Raw genomic sequence first — 22,843 nt, forward strand, 5'->3', positions numbered from 1 at the left:
TGTCTTTGTGCTGGGCTGTTAACAACAAGCTCTTCACACGTCGTCCAGCCACTCGGCTACAGCGCCAGCACACTATTTACATGACAAAAGTGGAGGAGGTTGTGACGGACTGTCTCACACTCTGCCATGACTCTGTCTCATCGAGTGTTCCCTTTTAAAATGCTGTGGGCAGTATCTGTGTGAGGGGACGTGGTTTTTAAACGCCCTGTTTCTACATTGAAATTGTAAATTTAGTCACAAGGGTAAAAAATAGACATGGTGCTTCATGCAAAGCAACATTGTCTGGCTGCTTTGCTAAGTGTTTCTATCTGGGATTAATGACTAGTTTATTTTGAAATAATTAAAGACAATATTGAAAAGTTGACATTGATATTTTATATATATATATATATATATATATATATATATATATATATATATATATATATATATATATATATATATATATATATATATATATATATAGTGTGTGTGTGTTTGTATATGTGTGTGTGTGTGTGTGTATATATATTATATAAATTTAAATACAGTCTCAGTTCCATTTGTCACTACAATGAAAGGAGTCCCTTTCATAAGGGCAGGGGCACGTTACTAAATGTGTTGTTATTATAAATAAATTAAATAAGCACAGCCTCTTCCATTTTAAAGAGTTTGGATTTAAAAATGTACCTTTTTTTACACACGAGGGGACAATTAACAGCTAATCAATGTATTACCCAATACTTAAAATCGTTGTTCTAACCCGCGTGTGTAAAACCGCAGGCATTTGTGTTTATTCTTTTCTGTCTCCATTTTAACGACGTGTAGAGCAATACCTTCGCTGACTCGTTTCGCAGCGAGCCAATCACAGGCCCTATGTGCCATGACACACATGATTGACATCAAAGCCACCCAATAAGCTTGAGGAAAATGAGCGAAACAGGATGATGACCAACTCCTCAACCAATCCAGAGAAAGAATTGGATGTTGCTCAGGAATATCCTCCAGTGTCTTTACTAAGTCCGTCCAGTTCGATCGGCAACGGGAGCGGAAAGAGGAAAGTAGAGAGCCCGAAGGCAGTAGCCCCCACCACCGCCGGCCCAGGTTACCATCTAGCACCGGGAAAGAACACACTAGAGAGCCACCGCCGGCTTTACCAACAAGAAACCACCATGAGCAGCGAGGCCGAAACACAGCAGCCACCGCAGCCTGCCGACGACGTGGAGAGTCCATCCAGCCCGGCAGCCGCAGCTACCGCGGGGGATAAGAAGGTCATCGGTGAGCCTCGGTGTCTACTTTACAAACCCGTGTGTTGTGTAGTGACCACACTCCGAGGTCCTAGCGTTATAAAGTGTTTTTAAGGACGCGTTTTGGATACGATTCTCCTCTGTGCTACCGCAATAGCTTTATCTGTTAAATATCGGAACTGGGGAGTTTTTGTGTGCCAGAAGTTTTTCGACACGGTACTGTGTCTCTGTGAGGGGAAAATATGAAGAAATGAGTCGAATGGTAAATTTTCTGAAGTAACTTAGTCAGCCCTGTTAACGTTAATTTGCTTAGATGGATCAACTTACACTCGCGACGACGGCTCATTTTCGTAAAATATCCAAACAGCGACGCACGCGCTCTGTTCCGTTCCTGTCGCGTGTCGAGCCGTTTCATGGCTGAGAGGATAGCCGAGATGCTAACTAGCCGAATGCTAACTAGCCGAATGCTAACCTGAGGCCTGTCGCTGCGTGTTCCAGCGCCGGCCGGCCACTAGTCTGTATTTGTAACAATTAACATTTTCTAATGGATCTCAATTCTAAGTAAAACGACTACTCTGTCGTACAAGAATAAATAAACTTGTCGCGACGAACCCGTCCCCACTGGACACTATGGTTTGTGTTCATCTGGTATCGAGGCGAGTTTGGCCTTGATCGTGACCCGCTGTGTTCCTGTCCTCAAAATCCACACACTGGTAGCTAGTGGTCTGTTTGTTTTTGTGAGTTATGGGTACATCACTATGAACTATATATTTAATAAAGGAACAATAATTTACTTTTTATTGCTTAAACGTATACCGCAGTTATTTAAGAATTACCAGACAAACGAGCTGAGGTACTCTTTGTTTGCCATAGTCCGTGTATGACCAGCCTTCTGGCCTACTGTACTGCGCGATAATGTGGGCAAAGAGCGAATCAACCGGACGCTTTAACACCGGAGTTATGATGTTGTCCAGGTTTATTATAACGTAGATATATTTCCATAGCCGTAAAACGCCTTTAAGACCAAACTGGTTTAGTGTCGCTAGCTAGGTGTTTTTTAACTTGGCATTCCCAAAATGTCCGCCGCTCTGTTGGGATGCGGACATTTCCATTGTCTAAGCGTACACGAACTTCGGGTGATTGGGAGGAACAGCACCGAAACGCACCACCACGTCTTAAAACTGTTGAGCACGAAAGCACGAAATTAATTTGTGTATGTATACGTGAGCTAGACGGACCTGACTGTTTGCTTACTGGCTCAGGTCCGACCACATGGTTGAGGCTAGTTGCTACAAACGCATCATGACGGGCTACTTAGCAGCCTAGCTAGTTGTCTACATGGTGGGCAAATCGTCTCCCACCCAACCCGAGGGTATGGGGTCGTCCTGCAGATTTTACTTACAGCGTACAGCAGACTGCAAGTAATTCTGCTTTAAACTATAGTTTTTTTTATTTTATTTAATTTTTTTTTTTCAGGCAGCTAGTATCGTGCACCACGTGAGTGTCTTCCTGCTTTCAGCCCTCAGCGTGTCATTTCCTCGAATCTACGTCAATTCACTATTTTATATCGATTACCTGATGTAACTCTTTCTACGTGAATTATTCTTCCAGAATGTGTCGTTTTCTCAAGTCTGAAATCAGCAGCACATTTTAAATTCAGCGTACACGCTCATACTCGACTCATCACCAGGACAATTTTGGAAATAAAAGATTAGATATGAGCAGCTGGTTATGCAGACAGTTTTAGATCATAGTCTATAAACAGCGCGACAGTTGGGGACTATAAATAGTCTGCTTCGAGTTTGGTAATGGTTTAGGTTTCTGATGCTTCTTTCATCGCTGTGCTGTTTAATATCTCAAACACTGCTGTGAATGAATTATACTATGCTGAAAAAGCTTGTAGTTCTTATTTGCCTGTTTGTTTATTCATCCCCCTTGTAGCAACAAAGGTCCTGGGGACAGTGAAGTGGTTCAACGTAAGAAACGGCTATGGTTTCATCAACAGGTAAAGTGCTTGTTGCCCCCTCAGAAACTAGGCAGTATATGTGGGTCAGGGAACATCCTCAATCCTATTAAGAGTTTTTAAATACTTGTAGCCAAGCTGCTGAGTCCTTTAAATATCATGTTATTGTTTATGTATTAACCATTGTCTAAATCCTCTTTTTTATCTCTTAAATTGTATTGCATTTATTGTGTGGGGCTATTCTGTTTTGATGAAAAGGAATGACACAAAAGAAGACGTCTTTGTACACCAGGTATGTGTGAACCATGTGTTCTAAACGTTTTTTTTCCCTTCTTACTGTTGCATTAGTTGAAAATGAATGGTTCATTGAAACTCTCAATGTGACTGCTCTTTTTTTTGTTTGTTATTTCAAGACTGCGATAAAGAAGAACAACCCAAGGAAATACCTTCGCAGTGTAGGGGATGGAGAGACTGTGGAGTTTGATGTGGTTGAAGGAGAAAAGGTGAGCTCTTTGTATTGACTATGTTGACAACATTGAATATAAAAAAATAAAACTAAGCTGACGCAAATAAAATATATCCCTGTAAAATGTTGCATGTCTGTTATTAAAAAAAAAAAATATATATATATATATATATATATATATATATATATATATATATATATATATATATATATATATATATATATATATATATATATAATATATTGTATAGTGTTATTTATGTCTGTACTTTTGAGAGTCACAAACAGCTGGAACCAAATTCCATGTGTGTCAACACACTTGGCCAATAGACCTGATTCTGATTCTGAAAAGCTCCCAGTCCTTTTATGGAGCATGAGTGAATACGTGTGAGACTATTTTAGTGATGCATCCAACCATTTCCACACCGTTAACCATTACCGTGTTTAAACCCCATTTCTGCAGGGTGCAGAGGCAGCCAACGTTACTGGGCCAGATGGCGTGCCCGTTCAGGGTAGCAAATATGCGGCCGACAGGAACCGGTACAGACGCTACCCACGTAGGAGGGGCCCCCCACGTGACTACCAGGACAACTACCCAAGTGATGGAGAAGGAGACAAGAGGGAGGCAGGAGACAGTGCCGGTGAAGCTGATCAGCAGCAGCAGCGCAAGCCCACCTTCCCTGGCAGGAGGCGCTACCCCCCATACTACGTGAGAAGACGCTATGGCCGCAGACCTCCCTACAGCAGTGCTCCAACCAGAGGAGAGATGACTGAGGTACCCTGGAATAAGATGCTGAAAAACCTGGACTTCACTGTTGGATGAAACTAATTTAAAGATATATTAACCCTTTTTTTCCTGCATCCTCCCTTCATTGGAATGTTGATTCTAGGGCGGGGAAGGCGATGAAATCCAGGGTGGTCAAGACCAGGGCAATAAACCAGTGAGAGAGAATTACTACAGAGGCTACCGGCCAAGGTTCAGACCAAGGTTTGTAGGCTTGCTTGTTAGCTGGGGGCTCTGACTATCTGCTTACATGAGTATAGATGACCTAAAGGATCAATGTAAAAGCAGTTATAGCTTTATGGCTTACATGGCTATTTGTGTGCAGAGGACCACCTCGACCCCGGCCTGCACGGGAAGGGGAAGAAGATAAGGAGAACCAGGGTGAGGGTGGTCAGAATCAGGAGCCCCGGCAGCGCCGCTACCGCCGCAACTTCAACTATCGCCGCAGACGGCCTCAGTCCACCAAGCCCCAGGATGGCAAGGACGGCAAGGCAGCCGATGCATCAACCGATAAATCAGCCGCTCCCGAGGCCGAACAGGGCGGGAATGAGTAGACCAACCGCCGCCGGCGTCACCATCTCACACCATCCTGCCGGGTTGGTTTAATATTTTTCTGCATTTATTGTAATCATCCTGCTGCTAAGGGTTAAACACTTGCTGCTGATTAAACTTAAACGGGTTTACTAAATGAGCTGTGGCCACTTTATTGCTGTCTCCATTTAGGGCAGTTTAGGGCTTTAGTTATTTTTGGTCACTTTTGTGCTGGAGTGATGCTTTAGTCACTGTAGTTCATGTCGATGTTACTTTGGGTATTTTTGACCTTTTGTGAAATCTACTTTCAAATTAATCTATTTTTTTTTTTAAATACTGGGCCACTATGGAAAAATAAATTGTGGGTGTAATACAAAAGTTTGTTAATGTTGACTGCACTCAAATAGTAACTGCTTTTTGTGGATTCTACTCTGATCTAATCCTGTATGTAGTCTTAATCATGTGACTCTGATGAGCAAAAGCTTCATTTAAAACCCATTTGGTTCATAGAATTCAAATACTCTATTTGATTTTCTAATTCTAACACACATATATACATTATTTTGTATCTGATTGGTTCAGTGCAACCCACCATGAATTCTGCATCCACAAGTGCTTTAAAAAAATACTTAAGACTTATTAGCAATTGTCTACTGCAAAGCTATACTAATGAATCAGAGCATGGTGCTTGGGCTAGTGTTTCAGTTTGCACTTTCAGTTGAGACAAAGCTGGATCAGACTCTGCATTAAATCTTTCAGCCTCTAGTGCATTGTCTTAGGCCGGGCATACACACTGCTCACTTATACCCAACGTATTACCTTGTGGGGTACATTCCAATTTATAATCTAAGAATATTGGACAAGTAACTTTTTTAAAAAAAATGACTAACATAACCCAAGTATACTTGAATTAACTTTTTCCCCCATTTTCTTTTCAGTATTGTCAACAAGAAGAAACATCTAAGATCTGAGCAATAAGAACCAGATTTGACCTGACGATCGTCTAAAGCTTGCAACATGCATTTGACCAGATTACCACCGATTGCCTGCAGAATCTATGCAGCCCTATTTTGTGTTTTTCCATTATTTTTGTGACAGCTAAAAGTTTTGGGGAAACAACAGATGTTTTTCTAAATCGGTCTTATGTTTTTACACCAAATGGTTTTTAAAAAAAAAAAAAAAAGTAATTTGATATCTGGTCAGTTTGACATTTTTAAATAACTTTTTATGTATCCAAACATGAATTTTAACAAAAGGCAAGCTGAAAAATAAAAGTCAAAGGTGAACTTTCTCATTGGTTTTGTTGTTTGTTTTTTGTTTTTTTTAATCCATAGTTCATGTACAATAAGAGGGTCACATGCTTATTTCTAAAAAGTGTATTAATGGACAGCGTTAGTCTGTAGTTTAGCCAGAGAGGCATATGGAATAGACTCTGATCAGACATCTGTCTCTTTGCGCAGTCGATGCATACGCTGTATGTTGCACTCGATGATGGAGCTGTTGGTGATCTGTGTAGCACAGCTGGCTGGAAACCAGCCCCTTTCTCCATCTCTCATCCTCTCCCCATAGCACCAACCTGAGAAAAAATGCGTCTACAGTTTAAGCTATAAAAATATTGATTATGCATTGACTAGCTTCAGCCTTTAAGCAGAAATTTAAAGCACAAAAAAGTTTCTCAAAATATTTTCAAATATTATTTGAAGGGCAGCATTTCCCCAAGTGTGTTAATCCTTTTAACCGTTTATAGGTACATCTATTGTTATGGCACAAGAGGTGAAAAGTTCATAGAGACATGTATATTCCTGTTGTCTCAATTTATACAGTGTTGACTCCTGTTACAAAGCTCTGACATCTGAGATTCCTTCCACGTAATAAACATGTTTGGAATTAATGTTTTCTGTTAAATAATGCTTTTCCTTAGTATTGAGCATATTAATTAAAATGTAATTTTATTACAGCTGTAACTACCATCAGTTCAGTGAAAATACAAGTGAGCACCTTGTGTAACTCTGTTGTTTTGGTGTTCTCTTTCACATTGGAATGCTGAGCAAGATGTCCCTCGAAACAAATGTAATTATAGCCTTTTTCATTTGCTTCAGGCTCTGATATGTAAATATTGTTTTTAGGAAAGGTAACCAGTTATATAAGAAGTTAGTCATTGTTGAACAATTGGTGCTACTAGTAAATGACCAAGTTGTTGAAACCTTAAGGAGAAGTTATTAAAAAAAAAAGTATTGTAAGCTGTCTTACCGTCCACTTCCTGCAAGATGATGACTACTTCTGCTTGCTTAAGACTCAGCTCGTCTGGCTCTTTGGGCATATATGCTTTGGTGGCTTCATATTGAGGAAGTGCTGTAATATACACATTTACATACGTTTCTAAAATAAGAACCTTTAAGTGGCTAAATGAACAAACACCACAGTTTTACAGAGAAGAAAATCATTTAACTTATTTCAAACTAAATAAAACCAAGCTTTAATTTGTTCACTTGTAATGTTTCAGTTCCTACTCACCGTCTCTGTTCGGGGAAGTTTCACCTTGCTTAGACCAGCGTAGAGCGGTGACCCAACGGGCTCTGTCCAGCCTGCAAACACAGACATTCATACATAAATCTAAAATAATTACACTGTTAAAATTATACTACACCACTGTACATGAGCAGATAATATCATTTTAATAAAACATTGGAAGCTAGATCCTGGGCTTGCTTTCTTTTATTCTTTAGCGCATTTCTCCACCAAATAATTGATTGTAATATAAGTTAGAACTTCACGCTTCTGCAGTTGTGCATATGTAACATTAACAGGGTGTAGCTATAGGAAAAGGATTTGTCTGTTGAATATAAGCAGGTACTGGGTTGGCACTAGTCCAGGGTGTATCCTGCCTTGATGCCCGATGACGCCTGAGATAGGCACAGGCTCCCCGTGACCCGAGGTAGTTCGGATAAGCGGCAGAAGATGAGTGAGTGAGTGCTAGCTGCACTCAAACATACGTGCAGAGAGAGAGAGAGAGAGTTGGGAGTTGATTAGTTTTGTCAGCAGATGGTGCTAAAGATGTGTATTGACCCACTTGCATTCAGCCACCAGAGCCATTTGTTCACAGCGCCCCTCGCTGTTGGGTTTCATCTCCAGCCGCAGGTAGAGTTTGTCAGCCTGCACCTCCTCAACCTCCACATTCTCCAGAGTGGCATAGTCAAACACCAGGTAGCTTTCTTCACTGCACACACAGATTTAGAACACGTATACAAACGCATTAGAAAATTAGCCTGTGATTAAAGCAATTCATTTATTTGCACACAAAACCATATTTACTAGACATAGAGATGTTTTCCAAAAATAGAGCTGGAGAACAGTTTATGGTATAATGTGAAGAGGATGCTTTCTGTTCATTTCAAATGTATTGCAGTCATTTATTTTAGACAAGCAACACTGGATATAGATCATTGTGTTGATTTGTTAATCACGAATGGCAGTTTCACCATTATTGTGCATGACCACTATTGTTAAGGGCATTTCACTCAGTGGATTGTCTGGGTGTGACTGATAACTGAGGTCCTCTGAGCTACATATGTTTAAGAGTTGTGTAGGAATGTAAGGCATGTCCTGCTACACCAACTGTCCTATTGCTCAGTGTGGGCTCTGTGTTTCTGTGTGTGTATCTATCTCCATGTCTGTCTGTCTGTCTATCTCCATGTCTATCTGTCTGTGTGTGTATCTATCTCTGTGTCTATCTGTCTGTCTGTCTGTGTATCTATTTCTATGTCTATCTGTCTGTGTATCTATCTCCATGTCTATCTGCCTGTCTGCCTGTGTATCTATCTCCATGTCTATCTGCCTGTCTGTCTGTCTGTCTGTGTATCTATCTCCATGTCTATCTGTCTGTCTGTGTATCTATCGCCATGTCTGTCTGTTTGTCTGTGTATCTATTGCCATGTCTATCTGTGTATCTATCTCCATGTCTATCTGTCTGTCTGTGTATCTATCTTCATGTCTATCTGTCTATCTGTGTATCTATCTTCATGTCTATCTGTCTGTCTATCTATCTCCATGTCTATCTGTCTATCTGTGTATCTATCTTCATGTCTATCTGTCTGTCTGTGTATCTATCGCCATGTCTATCTGTTTGTCTGTGTATCTATCTCCATGTCTATCTGTGTATCTATCTCCATGTCTCTCTGTCTCCACCCATGTCCATCCCTTTCTGTCTGTGCTCTTCTGAGCCTTTCTCTTCAGTCTGTCTTTCCATTCGTCCATCTCTCGTCTGTCTATCTCCAAATCTCTCTACCTCAGCCATCTCGCCTTTGACCTCCTGCCCTAACTCACAGGGCAGTTAGAAAAACACATGTCGAAGGTTACATTGCTTAAAATAAATAAAATAAAAAACAAAACCTGAAATTTATCAGTACATGAGTGTGAAGTTTGTTGTGTTGCTGCTAGGCATTCCACTCAAGATAATTTTAGTGTTAATTGTGAAAGCTGCTTCACTACAAACGCATCTCCCATCCATTACAAAAAATAATTCATCGCATGGAGAACTCCATGAGATTAGTGTTTACGATTGGACAGCTAAGTAATCTGGTGGTGGAGAGCAGTGAATGAGTGGACCTGCCTTTTTTTCTTTGTAACAATGAGGACATCATTGAACAGGAAGAGGTAGTAGCTCTTATGAATGAAGGCCTTCCGGAAGATCCCAAGGTCCTCTGTGAACACGGACAGCTCACCTCTCTTTAGCAGCCAGCGAGAGGCTGAGACTAGCGGGAACGGCTATACAAACATAACAGAAGCACAAACTCAATTTGGTTACATCACAAAAATAGTTTTTCATTACAGCTACACTATTTCTTTTATTCTCTTTGGTTAAATGTAGACTGAACTCAGAGGCTGAATTTATGAAGCAGCACCACAATGGAGTATTTAGCTAAAATCTATTTACGACAGGAATTACATAAATATGAAAGGCATATTGTTTATTTAGGACTACAGAGCACTGGCAGAGACCTTAATCTTTCCAAAATCCATCTGTTTCTGGATGGTGTACATCTGTTCGGTGCGCTCCATCCTACGGGCGCCATCATTACAGCTTTTTACCAACTAAACAGCAAACAAACAATCGAATTACTCTCAAACACACATTGCACTCAATGTGTTACACACATACAATTGATCTGATCATACTTTAAAAAAAACATATTTATTTCACTTTTTCCTCAGTCCAATTTCCTATATATATATATATATATCTCTCTCTCGAAAAAGTTTGTCGCACCCGACTGATGGCCTTCAGTGCCCAGCGTGCTGCATAGTATTCAGTCGTCTGCTTAATTGTCTTCTGACAGATGGTCTGCATGAATGTAGAGAGAAACAAAAACTTTTTATCCCACTAGGGAGTAATAGGACATTTTTTCCTTTGTAGACAAACTCTAAATATAAATGTGTGTGTATGTGTGTTCCTCACATCCATCAACAGGGGCAGACGAGTGACTCTCTGCATGGGCAAAATGAGGAAGGAGATCATGGGTAATCCTCCACATTCAGGACTGCTCTCGATTCGTTTCAGCTCCTCCTTAAAGGCGGTATTTGTTATGCTGAAACACACAAACGATGGGTAGGTTGCAGATTTGCTTTGGAAAGGTAGGAGGAAATAGGACAACCGAAATCTCCATAAATCTCCATAAAGACAGTATTGTCCCTAAAGTTCAGAACTGAAATTGAGACCCTGGGGATTAAGGAGCAGAAGCATTTGTACTGGACATATATAATGAGTAGAAAGCCATATCAGATTCAGTAACAAATAAAGTATCTAACATCCTCATCCATCCATCCATCCATCATGCTGAAATTTTTTCACCTCAGGGTGGAAAATATATATCTATATAAAAATATAAAGAATTAGGAGTCAATTTTTTGTGTCAAACATTTAGATATTTTCTAATGTTTCCAAAATGTCAAAAATCTATGAGAGGTTTTTAACCTCAATGACATTCTATTCTAATTTCAAAATGTTAAAATGTTCCCAGGTTATGGATCCAAAAATAGTGAAAGATCAAATCCCTGCAAATTATACTCATCATTATTAAAGTTTAGCCACAATATGCTACTTGTCCCATCTCTGAATGTGAGCTTACAGTAGTTTCTGCAGTGTTCTCTGCTGGAAGGTCTCGTTAGAGCAATACACGATGTATGGTTCAAAGCGATTTGCAGCGTGGTCCTGGACTATGTCACTGATGTCCGTAACGAGTGGATTCATTTGATGACGCCTTTCAAGATCTTCAAAAAATCTGCAAAAAATCAAAAATAAAACTGAGCTTAGCAATGAGCCACTGAATCACCATTTTGCTTGTTGCAACCATTTTTTTATGCAATTGAAAAGAATTCTAGTTTGTTTGGTATTTTGCCAAAGTTTTTTTTTTTTCATTTTCTAAAGGGTTTCTTCCAGTCACATGACAACCCCCAGGCTAAAAAACAACTACAAAAGTAATCCCTCCCATTTTCCATTATAGCATAATCTACATTCCCTCGCTCTGTGCCTAACTCATACTTACCCAGTTACGCATCAGTTAAGCTGGACTTGCGCCACATCATTCCAAATATCTGTAGGACAACATTATTGTATTTTTTTTGGTTGTTGATGTAAATCTAGACTTCTTGTCTCAGTCACTGAGAGTTAATAATAAAGAGCCGTGCGGTGTGCAAACAAGACCCTCATTTTGAGAAACTTGATTCTTTACAGTGGTTCAGTTGCAAAACCAGTTTCACAAGCGTGTCTCAACAAGTCTTCTGTTCAGGTGAACGTTGTGAATGGCATAATAAAACATGTTAGAAGTCAGTAGTGACACACTGGGAAGCTTTTGAAGAAAAGAGCTTTTCCTATAGCATTGGGATATAATTGTGTTTGCTTTTTCTCTCTCTCCTCTGGAGAGGTTAGAGGAGAATGGTCACAGAATGTCTCGACTGACAGGAAGCCACAGAAACCACATTTCTCAGTATGCATCTATGTATACACAACACACATTGGTATAAGACAATTAAGATCCAGTGAATCTGGACAGCTGAATATGGAACAATGTCATCTGGTCTTCTTCAGCTGTCCATTTTGTGTAAACTCTAGAGACTGCTGTGTGTGCGGAAGAATTTCCTGGTTTCTGAAATTCTCTAAGCAGCCCACTCGACACCAAAAATTATGCCACAGTCAAATGGAGTTCACATTATTTCCATATTCTGATGTTTAACGTGAAGACCTGAAGCTCTTGTCCAGTATCTACATTATTTTTATGTAGTGTGTGCTGATGCCATTTGAACACTCGGGTGTTCCTAAAAAATTGGACTGTGTGTGTGTGTGTGTATGTGTGTGTACTAGGTATAAAGTATGATTTGATGGTGGCACAGAAAAGTACTGTAAACTCTGCAATACATTTACACACTTCACTAATGTGTTATTTTCAAGACACTGAGTTGTATTTCCATTGTTGTACCGCTTGCTGATGGCGTGGACTGTAGAGATATTAGAGAAGAGGTGATGGTGTTCAGTTTTAGTCAAAGTTTTCCTCAAATCCTCACTGCTTTTGAAATGCTGCACCAGGATGCTCAAGCTGTGCAGGTACGAGTACTCGGACGTCATAATCTCAAAAATGACCTACATGAATGCATAGAAAGATACTGGTTGAGAAAGAAACAAGGAGAATTGCACTTTGTGAACAGATAGCAATACTGATATTAATACACTTTTAAAATTACTTTTGATTATTAACATCTACTTAGCAACTCTTGCATTATTATTAAAAGTATTACTACACTGTAAATGAGGTCTTGATGGATATAAATAATGAATGACAATGTATATTCTAAGAAAAGGTGTACAAGAGAGTAATGAGAGCAGCTCTGCTGTATGGGTTAGAGACTGTATCAGTGAGGTAAAGACATGAGGCAGAGATGGAGGTAGCAGAGATGAGGACGTTGAGGTTTACTTTAGGAGTGATCAGGATGGACAGGACAAGGAATGAGCAGATCAGAGGGACAGCTCAGGTTGGCTGTTTTGGGACAAGGTCAGAGAGGATAGATTGAGATGGTTTGGACATGTACAGAGGAGGGAGATGGTTATATTGGTAGAAGGATGTTGGAGATGGAGCTGTCAGGTAAGAGGTCAAGAGGAAGGCCAAAGAGGAGATATATGGATGTGTTAAAAGAGGATATGAAGGTAATTGGTGCGAGAGTAGAAGATGTTGAGGATAGAGGTGGGTGGAAACAGATGATTCGCTGTGGCGACCCCTAACAGGAAAAGCCAAAAGAAGAAGAAGAATTACTTAATCTATGTGTACAAGTATATAATGCATGGACAAAATTGAGCCTAATGTTACATATATCCTGTAGATAGATTAGTTTGAAAACTGATTTGGCCTTCAAAGTAAACCACATACTGTATGCACAAAATATGACATCACTACAAACACCTGGCTGGATCCATAATGCTGCATGACGGGAAACAGTCAAAAATAGGATAACAGGGAGTGGCCGTGCTGTGAGTACAAGGTGGACCTTGATATTTACACAGCAGTGAGACTCCACAAAGCAGGCCACTTTTTAACCTCTATCACATGTGAAAGTCCCTGCTATTCACTCAGTTGAATAACACAGTGAAAAGTTTTCCTTTGTATTGATAATATTAATGGATTCATATCAGAAGCAAATGAAAGGAAAATCTTTGAAAAATAAATGATAAGATCTTTTTACAGCAATTACCTCTTGCCGCTTACGCTCCTCGGGTGAAATGTTCTCCAGAATGCCCATCTCCTTCACCTGGGAGTTTCACATGAGACAAAAAATAGAACCATAATCCTGCAGGATTAGTCAGACCAGATCATTCAATCTCGCAAGTTATAAATTCCACAGTCATTAGAGTAGGGTAAGGATTCAACTTTTACTGCTCAGGTGCTACAAAGTAAAAAAAGTTCATCTGAATCAGAAAGCTTGAGACTTTTCATGGAATTACCCTGAAGGTTATAAAGGAATAGTGGCGAAATATCTCCAGGACCATAAAGCAAGTCTGTGCTCTTCAACTTCCAGACTTTATTGATCTGATCATTTTCATGATCATTTTCTGCATATTTAAAGCTGACATGCTAATCAACCATAAGCCATAGGTCTATCATCTCCATTACTGTGCTTTTTCATTCTTCTTTCACTCAATCATTCCTGCCCTCCTGCTCCGTCTCCTGTTTACCTGAGGAAGTTGACTCCAGGTCATGTATGCTGCCTTGTAGTTCTTCACAACAATGCCCTGGTCCTCTTCTGGCATCTGGCTGAATTCTTCATCATCAGGCCCCAGACTGTTTGACTGGAGACCTCGTTCCTTGATCTCCTGGTATAATCTTGGATCTGTGGCAAGATGGCAGCGATACTACTAGTGTTACTTAGGAATAAGGAATATCAAAAAATATCGTTTGTACAAAAGTTTAGGTCTAGGTTCACAGAAGGAATGTTATTTATCACACATATTGCTTTATGTTTAGTAAATACACATTTGGTAGTTTTAGGGTCTTTCAATTAACCATGAGAAACTTCCTGTCAACACTGAACACATCCCCCATCAAATAAACAGCGGACATCTCTGCCACTCCTGCATTGTGTTTAGTTTCATACCATCTTTAAAGGATCCAGCATGCTTCTGGTTCCTCTTTCTACCCAAGGATCTCTATATGAGAGAGAGAGAGAGAGAGAGAGAGAGAGAAATATGTGATCTTATCCCTGTGGAATGCAAGGAGCTTCTTGGGATGACAACTCATGGGAAATTACAACAAGGTCTGGCACATGTTTGCATACTCAATTATTAAAATCTATTTAAAATAGAAATTCACAACAGATGCATATTGTATTTTACAAACCAAACATGATTCAGCAGTCCAGCTGCTGCAACAAAATCAAGCATTCCTGACTCTAACACAGCGAATCACGGACAGAGCACAAAGCCAGATCACAAACTTTCCACAACACACTGATTACTCCCATGTGTTTGAGGTTCTCGTACAGATCATTGTTCAGAGAATCGCTGCATCTATTCTGCAGGGTGACAGGAATCAACCAGCCATGGTTCAATTAAAATGATTTGGAACAAGCCCAAAGCACATCCCATTAGGTGTCATCAGGGAAGAGTTTGTTTTCTTAATCTCATTTTAATTCACTTAAACTTTTATTTTCCTGTACACCTGTTATTAGGACAAACGCAAAGCATATACTGAGGTTGTGTGTGTCCATTTCTATAAACAGTGCTTTTAATGGTAATAACAAAGATAAAAAAAAAGAGATGTTTCTATATTTTAAAATAAAATTTAGCCCTAAGACGACATCTGCTACAAATTAAATTCAAGAAGAAAAACAAATAAGTGAAAAAGTGCATTCACACATAAGCAATAAAGGTTGGTGAATTAAGCTCAAAAGAGTTACTAATATTTAGAGGGGTTACACACACTCAAATCAATTATTTTTGCATGCTTCTTCGAAATTATGCAAATTAACTGCACGTAGTTCACACCTCCAAGCGTTTGAGACAGAATTGTTTTTAGGGACTAGATCACATGCCTTTAAGCCATTGAAAAAATAGCAGATCTAATAAGGACATTTGCTGTCAAATGCAATACAATGCAACATAAAATCAAGTGAGACTTATGACAATAGATTGAAAAAAAAAAATGAAAGCATGAAAAAAATACTTTTAAAGGAGCAGAATTTAAAGGATAATGCTGTAATTATGTTTGAGTTCTGAATACTGGTATGTGCAATTTTGGTATTAAATCTTCACTACTTATACATAACAACTTGGGATACGGCCTTAGATGTTTAACAACAAAAAAAAAACAGAAGGTCATAGTTTGGCTCACCGTATGGCGAGGGCTGCGGACTGGCTTTGGGCTGGGTAATCTCTCCTTGTCCTCACTAACAGGTTGCAGCAGGTCCTGCTTACAGGCCAAATCTGCATCGAGACTGGTGACCGCAGCTCGGTATGACCTGTTCCTGCGGTTCCTGCTCAAGCCACCGTCATCACAGTCATAGTCCTCCCACAAGCGGTCAGGATCATGAGATAAACGCTGGATGTTCTTTTGGACTTCACGGGCAACAGGCATCGTGACCACAGTGGTGTGGTGGCGGTTCTTTGGTCGACTGGTGACTGCCAAGTTTTTGGGAATGAGCTGCTGGGTTCCAAGCTTCCGAGCCACTTCACTCTGCGTGCTGAGGATTACAGGAGTCTGTAAAAGCTGTCCAGGTACAGTGAGTTCTGTGCCTGAGGATGAACAATCGTCCTGGCATTCCAGATGAAGCTGGGAGGAGAGCATGCTGTCCAGAAGGAGAGGAGACTGGTCCCCCTTGGATGTCTGGGATTGTTGGTGTGACATGGTGGACCTATTTTACTTCTGAAAGAAATTTCTGAAGGGTTTCTTTGGCAACAGTTACATTGGCTTAGGGCAGTGGTTCTCAGCAGACCATTGTCACAAGCTGCATGCTGCAAAAGAGACAGGTGGGATGGGATTGATCTTGGTCAGTTAGACATATAATTCAGAACTCAATCAAACCTGTTTAGGAGCAGATTCTAATAGTTGTTTAACTCATCTGCATTGTTCAAATAATCCTAATTAACTTGACAATACATGAAGTGAGTCCTAGAAAACAGAACAGAAACTACAGTATTCAGGGGAATCCCAAACCTGTTCAGAAGTTCAAGTACTGTATCCTTTATGTCATTGTTTCTATGATTGTTTTTAAAAGGCAGAGGAATGAAACAGCTTTCAGAAAAGTTTCCTAAAAAGGTTTGATAGATTCTTAATTGAAACAAGCAAGACAGCAACTAAATCACAACTTTTAAATCACCTTCCAATATTTAGATTGGAATTATATTTAGATTGGAATTATATTCAAGTATATATTCACAAGCCGGTTGTGTGAGAATTTCAATCAAATGTGTATAAGCAAGAAAATCAAAACTCCAAGTACTGATGATAATGCACATGGATGATATTGTTATTGAAATCACTTCAATATAACCTTGTGCACTCTCTTCACAATCAAGCTGCCATGTTAAACAGCAGAACAAAGCTCAAGTACACCAATCTGTTTAGGACAGATTTATAAGAGTTAAAAAGTGAAAATAAAAAAAAAAGTGAAATAAGAGTTGTTGTTAAATGCATGATATTATTTTTAGTTGTTATACATTATTACATTATCTGTTCAGCAAGCAGTAAATGACTTACTAGGGATATTTAATTGTTTTGTTTTGATAGACATAGTGCTACATAACTGAAACTACACACCCAGATAAACTAGATAGAAGCAACTGTCCTGACTCAAACTGCAGGCCACACACACACACACACACACACACATACACATACATACATACATACTGTACATACATACATATACATATATACATATACATATATATATATATATATATATATATATATATATATATATATATATACACACACACACATACATATACACACACACACAAACACACATACACACAAACACAAACAAACAAAAACACACACACAGTGATTATTTAGTTAGGGAAAAAACAGTATTATGTAAACTAAACATGTAGAAATATAAATGTGTTCAGGATTAAATCTTAACTCTAGCTTTTACAGTATAAGCTTTAAGAGACTAAGTTTTTCTCCCCTTGTAGTATAAAGGTTGCGCTTTCAGTACAACAAACAAACAAACAAACAAACCACCAAAAACAAACGTAAACGCAAACGTCTTCACAGCATTCTCAAGATTTGTGACAAGTTAATGACATTTAAAGTTAAAATAAAAAAACAAAAACAAAACAAAAAACATACCTTTAAAGTCTAAAACTGGGACACGTTCATCCGACGAGCAAACTGTGCGCTTTCCGGGTATACAGTACAGGTGTGAAAGCCACGCCCACATCCCTGTGCTTCACCACAGACAGGTACTTATCTGTGAGCTTATATGGCTTTATAGTACTTAGAATAACATTATTTAAATCGGTTTTCAACCCTGGAGCATTCTGTTGCTTTCTTTGCTTTGAAAGAGTCATTAGAATAATTATTACCATACATTATGGCCGATTAATTTGTAGATACTGTCATGTATATATAGCGTCATCTGCTGGTCAAATACAGTTACGACCCTGGACTTACATGTGTGCAAGGGTTAAGTTCCTGGCAAAGATAAACAAACAAACAAACAAACAAACAAACAAACAAATAAATAAATAATGTTTGTCTATTTTAATGCTTTAATTTATTTATCACCAGTAACCACTTTCTCCATGTCTGGATCAAAATGGATCCAGAAACTATCCGGAGTGAGAATACACATGGAGAACATGCATAGAAAATCCACACAGACATTAACCAGAGCTCAGGACTGAACCAAGGATTCCGGAGCTATGAAGAAGCAACACTAACCTCTACAATACTGTGCCGCTTAGATATATGACATATAATTCCATGACTATAAATATACCATCTGATTATTTGAAAAATACCTTTTGTATTACATAATGAAAATTTTCAAAACAGGCCATTTATATTTATTCAAAGGCAGCACTTTGAATTCCAAGAAATCAAATGTTTTTATTTTGCTACATTTGCCCGTCTGACAATGATGGTTTACAGTAATAAATCAATGCAAGCAAAGAAGGAGGAACAAAAACAGGACCTTCATGCAGCAACAAAAGGGAAACATTTTTTTCCCCCCAGTATAACTATGTACATTATTCATAAATAGAAAATCTTCTAATGGCAATTGTGTTTGCTTATAGCTTTGTTTTTAAACATCAATATGGCATCAAATGAATTTCAACTAAATATTGCATGCATTGCACATATTTGAATGAGAATGACAATTTCTTTTACACTTGCAAAAAAATGTACACTCTAAATACATCACGTTAAACTATCACACCTTTTATGACACAGAACAGACACAACAATATATACACAGACATTCAGAAAGACACATCCGGCACTTTTCTGAGATCCAGGTACCCTATGTGTACAAGGGATGGTCTACTGTTATTAGTAGATGTAATGATGTAAATATTAACATCCATGTAATCTGCCCAATATTCTTCACATAGAGTAAACTCTGTGGTTTGGTTTTTGGACAGAATGTGTGTAATGCATTACACAGTAGAATATTAAAGCCAGAGGAATCTGCCATTTTCTGGACATTATGAAAATACAAATGTGCATCTTACAGTAACTGCTATAATTATAGTCAGGTGTGGATAATTTCACGTTTTTATCACTGTGTAAAAATAATTAAAACATTTTTAAAATCTTAAAATTTTTTAATTAAGAATGCTATTAATTAATGGGTTGGTTGCTAAGAATATAAACTAACAAACATGCACAAAAAATCCATGTTAACGTTGTGAACATTACTGTCAATTAATATATCATTCTCTCATATGCCAAAAGTAGTTGATAAATCACTCTTTAACAATTATTTCAGTGCACTTATATGTAGTTTGATGTCAGCATCTGCTTAAGTAGTACGCTATATTCCAATTTCCTTTAAAAATGATTTGCAGGTTTTAAAAAAAGAAAAATATTTGTTTAAAATAATTGCTCTATTTAGACATGAAAATACTTTGAAGACTGTTAAGTGTGAAAATGTGAGTATATTAACTTTACTGAAATTATGTACCTTTATTGCTGGCGGACTGACAATGTTTTTCTTTCTTTAAATCTATCTACAAGTGCACAGAGACCACTAATGAATTATAGGCTTTTACAATCACACATAATTCTCATCACAATGTACTATGGATCTGTTAAAAGTCCTGAACAGTACAAATCTGCAGTTGGATGAATTCAAACAGCCATGCTCTGTGCTTAGCCACTCGGTACGTGGAATGGAGCTGGAGAATTGTCTGTAATGCAGTGTCCTACAGATGATGCACGATGAGAGACACATGCGGCAAAAGAATAGGGACAAACTACTGTTTGGCTATATCGCCTTTCTTTAAAATGACCTGCCGCTGCCACGGCGCCAGCTTGGTCTCATCATAGCCTAATGTACGTAGTCGTTCCAGCTCCAACTTCTCTTCATTCTCCTTCTCCATCTTCTGTCGCTCTTCTGCTTTCCTGCCGTGTCGAAAGAAATCACAGAAATGCAAGAAGGTCAACAGGCAAGAAAGAGAACAATGCAGTTATATAGTGCACATACAGACACACAAATAAAATAACTAGCTAATATATAGTGTATGTATTTGGGTTTGAGAGCAAACCCTAAATAGTTAAAAATATGATCAAAATTCAGCTTTCACGTCCTAAGTAAATAACATTTAAGATTTGGAAATTCTGTTTAACCATAGAATATAATTAGATTTTTATCTCAAACCCAAATGTCTTTAGTATATTGGGAAAAATAATAAAAAAGATAGAATTGGCCTTGTTGTTCAAATACTTTTGAAGGGGATTGTGAGAGAAAGAGAGAGAAGTGTGTAGGGGTAAAGACTGGTTAAACTATATATATTATATATAGTTGATATATATAGTATACACTCTCTCTCTCTATCAAGATCAAGATCTTTATACATTTTTTTAATTATGCCGAGAAATTAATACAAGACAACACATTTTCCTCCATCTCCTCCATATTGTGAATATCTTACCTTTTCTGCTCCCTGCCCGTCCAGGTGGTACATAAGAGACATTAGAAAATGAGACATTTATAAATTACATGGAATGTACTAACTGATGTGTAAAAACACACAGATACTTCAAGACACTGGCAGACATTTACAAGCAGTTCAAAAAACTAGTCTGTATAATAGACTGCTACAGATGTCTAAAGTTTTGGGCATCCCTGGCTAGATTATATATATCATGAAAAGAAGTAAATATGGCTTCTCAGACTGCATAAAATCTTTCTATAAAAGTGCATACCAATGAAAAAAAAAATACCACACAAACAGAATATCATGGTTGAGTGTGTGACAATTATAGAGGCTTTTTTTTATAGACTACAGATCACTCTAGCATATTTTTATTACTTAGGAATTAATGAAGTCAAATAGATAATTTGGAGAATGACAGTGATTTTACTCACTTCTCTTCATCCAGCTTTTTCTTCATGATATCTCTTCTCCAAGCAGGCATCGAAGCGAGCCGAGCCTCCTCCTCCTCAACCTATAAGAAAGAGACAAATCAGTGAGGTCAGTGAGCTGACTGAAACATCATTTTAATTTATTTACACTTCTACAAGTCATAGGTGATTTAAGAACAGAGAAATAAACCATTATTAACTGTAATGCGTTAACAGGTAGTGTGCTACACGTACCTAATCAGCGTGATAAAGATATTGCTAGCTTGATCTGAAAATTTATTTTAGTATTTAAAACAAGATCATTACATTTTTTTTTTAAAATATATAAACATTCTTCAAATATTTTGAGAGCCAGTGTAAACGCAGCAGGTCTGTAAAATCCATGAACATGTATAATATTGTGTAAAAATGAGCTTTCGTGCTACATATCTGTAAAAACCAATCTACAGAACATTTTTAAACGCAGGTTAAAATATTTCTACTTCTTTGGCTGACTTTACTTGACTTTATTTTCTGCATTACACTTTTTTACAGCTTACCTTTTTTTTTTAATTATAATCACATTTTGCACTTGTACATAATCTGAATACAATATAAATATATTATACTATCTATAATTTATTGTTTTTGCTTATTAAAAACACTTAATAATTACCTGTATGTATGAAACGTGCATATAAAGTTGCCATGTTTATTTTTAAGCTTTCAACAAATTTGTACATTGTGTATTCTCATGTCTAAAGATTGAAAGAAAATTCGAGGCGGAAGACCTGAAACCAAGGTGTACAATCTACAGTTCACGTCTACAGTTCTGTCTTCACATGGAATGAAACCTTATTCTGCAGCTTTACACATTGTAACAAGAAGCCAGAGCAGGAGGTGGCCATTTTGAGCTTCTCATCTTCCCTTTAAAGTGGATCAATTACACTAAATCTGCTTCAATAAAGCAATTTCACTAGCAAGGGTTCCAGGGTCTACGTAATCTAATCTATACCTTAATATTTAAATACTCCCCTGGGAATTATAATTAAGAAAAAAAAAAAAAAACACCAAAAAGGCACAAATAGATTAACACTTAAAACATGTAAATAATAAGTGGATAGGTTTAACTTAGTTACTAGTAATTTAGTAGAGTTTTCAACACTGAAGCTTTGGATATGATCTTTGTATTATTACTCAGATCATTAACACATACGAAATCCAAACATAATGTGTGTTGGGTGACAAGTAGGATAATAATAAAACAAAAATCAACTAATTAAACTGGTGGAAGCAAGAACTCTTAATTATCCGATAAACATTTAAAGAACCAGTGAAGAGCTTATAGCCAGATTGACATCGCTGACTAATCAAAAGTCAACACTGGGTGGAAAATTATTGTATATTTTACATTTTCAAAATTTTTGTGTATTTAATATGCATACAGTGCATATATTCACTTTACGTATACAAATAATATATTTTTGGCTTAATACTGTAATATAAACATTAATACAGAAATTGGTAGCGGAAAAAAAATCAGACACTGGAAATGACAGACAATAGTACTTGTTGCAAAGCTATTGTTGGCAATTACAACTTTGAAGTGTCTAAAGAAGTAAGCGGTAAGTTTTAGTTATGGCTCAAATTTTGTTTAAATTACGTTTAGTCAATTATGGCCTTTAAACTCTTAGCAAACTGTCTTCTATTATCCAAGGTTCTGACTGTCTGTCGGAGAGACTACAATTTCAAAATCTTTCACATTTTGAATGGGATTAAATGCCCAGATTTGCTATACAAAGTCCTTCTTGGGT

The 22,843-nt window shown here is 37.9% G+C and overlaps 3 protein-coding genes across 3 annotated transcripts in view; 1 reads left to right on the plus strand and 2 right to left on the minus strand.

Annotated features, from left to right (window-relative positions):
* The first annotated feature begins 908 nt into the window (after nt 1-908).
* Nucleotides 909-6,261, plus strand: ybx1 (Y box binding protein 1). Its single transcript, XM_060882163.1, is given in 10 exon segments — nt 909-966; nt 969-1,101; nt 1,103-1,257; nt 3,168-3,231; nt 3,448-3,481; nt 3,603-3,692; nt 4,119-4,430; nt 4,546-4,643; nt 4,765-5,035; nt 5,909-6,261. Coding segments are annotated over 9 exon segments (1,158 nt in total). The 5' UTR covers nt 909-923; the 3' UTR covers nt 4,994-5,035; nt 5,909-6,261.
* arhgef16 (Rho guanine nucleotide exchange factor (GEF) 16) lies at nt 6,253-17,913 on the minus strand. The gene is made up of 15 exons (XM_060882161.1): nt 17,807-17,913; nt 15,842-16,461; nt 14,607-14,658; nt 14,188-14,342; nt 13,707-13,763; nt 12,443-12,603; nt 11,096-11,248; nt 10,426-10,555; nt 10,237-10,311; nt 9,969-10,061; nt 9,580-9,734; nt 8,041-8,187; nt 7,485-7,555; nt 7,221-7,322; nt 6,253-6,546 (listed from the first exon to the last, which is right to left on the minus strand). The coding sequence occupies exons 2-15, from the start codon at nt 16,352-16,354 to the stop codon at nt 6,407-6,409; spliced, it is 2,004 nt and encodes a 667-aa protein (XP_060738144.1). The 5' UTR covers nt 16,355-16,461; nt 17,807-17,913; the 3' UTR covers nt 6,253-6,406.
* A 635-nt stretch (nt 17,914-18,548) lies between these two features.
* espn (espin) overlaps nt 18,549-22,843 on the minus strand; it is a 45,377-nt gene continuing 41,082 nt past the window's right edge. Inside the window, exons 12-14 of the mRNA XM_060881060.1 lie at nt 21,053-21,133; nt 20,617-20,636; nt 18,549-20,086 (exon numbers count right to left, since the gene is read on the minus strand). Coding sequence (XP_060737043.1) covers nt 19,939-20,086; nt 20,617-20,636; nt 21,053-21,133 — 249 coding nt within the window. The 3' untranslated portion in view covers nt 18,549-19,938. The remainder of the gene's footprint in view (nt 20,087-20,616; nt 20,637-21,052; nt 21,134-22,843) is intronic.

Source organism: Tachysurus vachellii, chromosome 11 (assembly GCF_030014155.1).
Source record: "Tachysurus vachellii isolate PV-2020 chromosome 11, HZAU_Pvac_v1, whole genome shotgun sequence".
Lineage (NCBI taxonomy): Eukaryota > Metazoa > Chordata > Actinopteri > Siluriformes > Bagridae > Tachysurus > Tachysurus vachellii.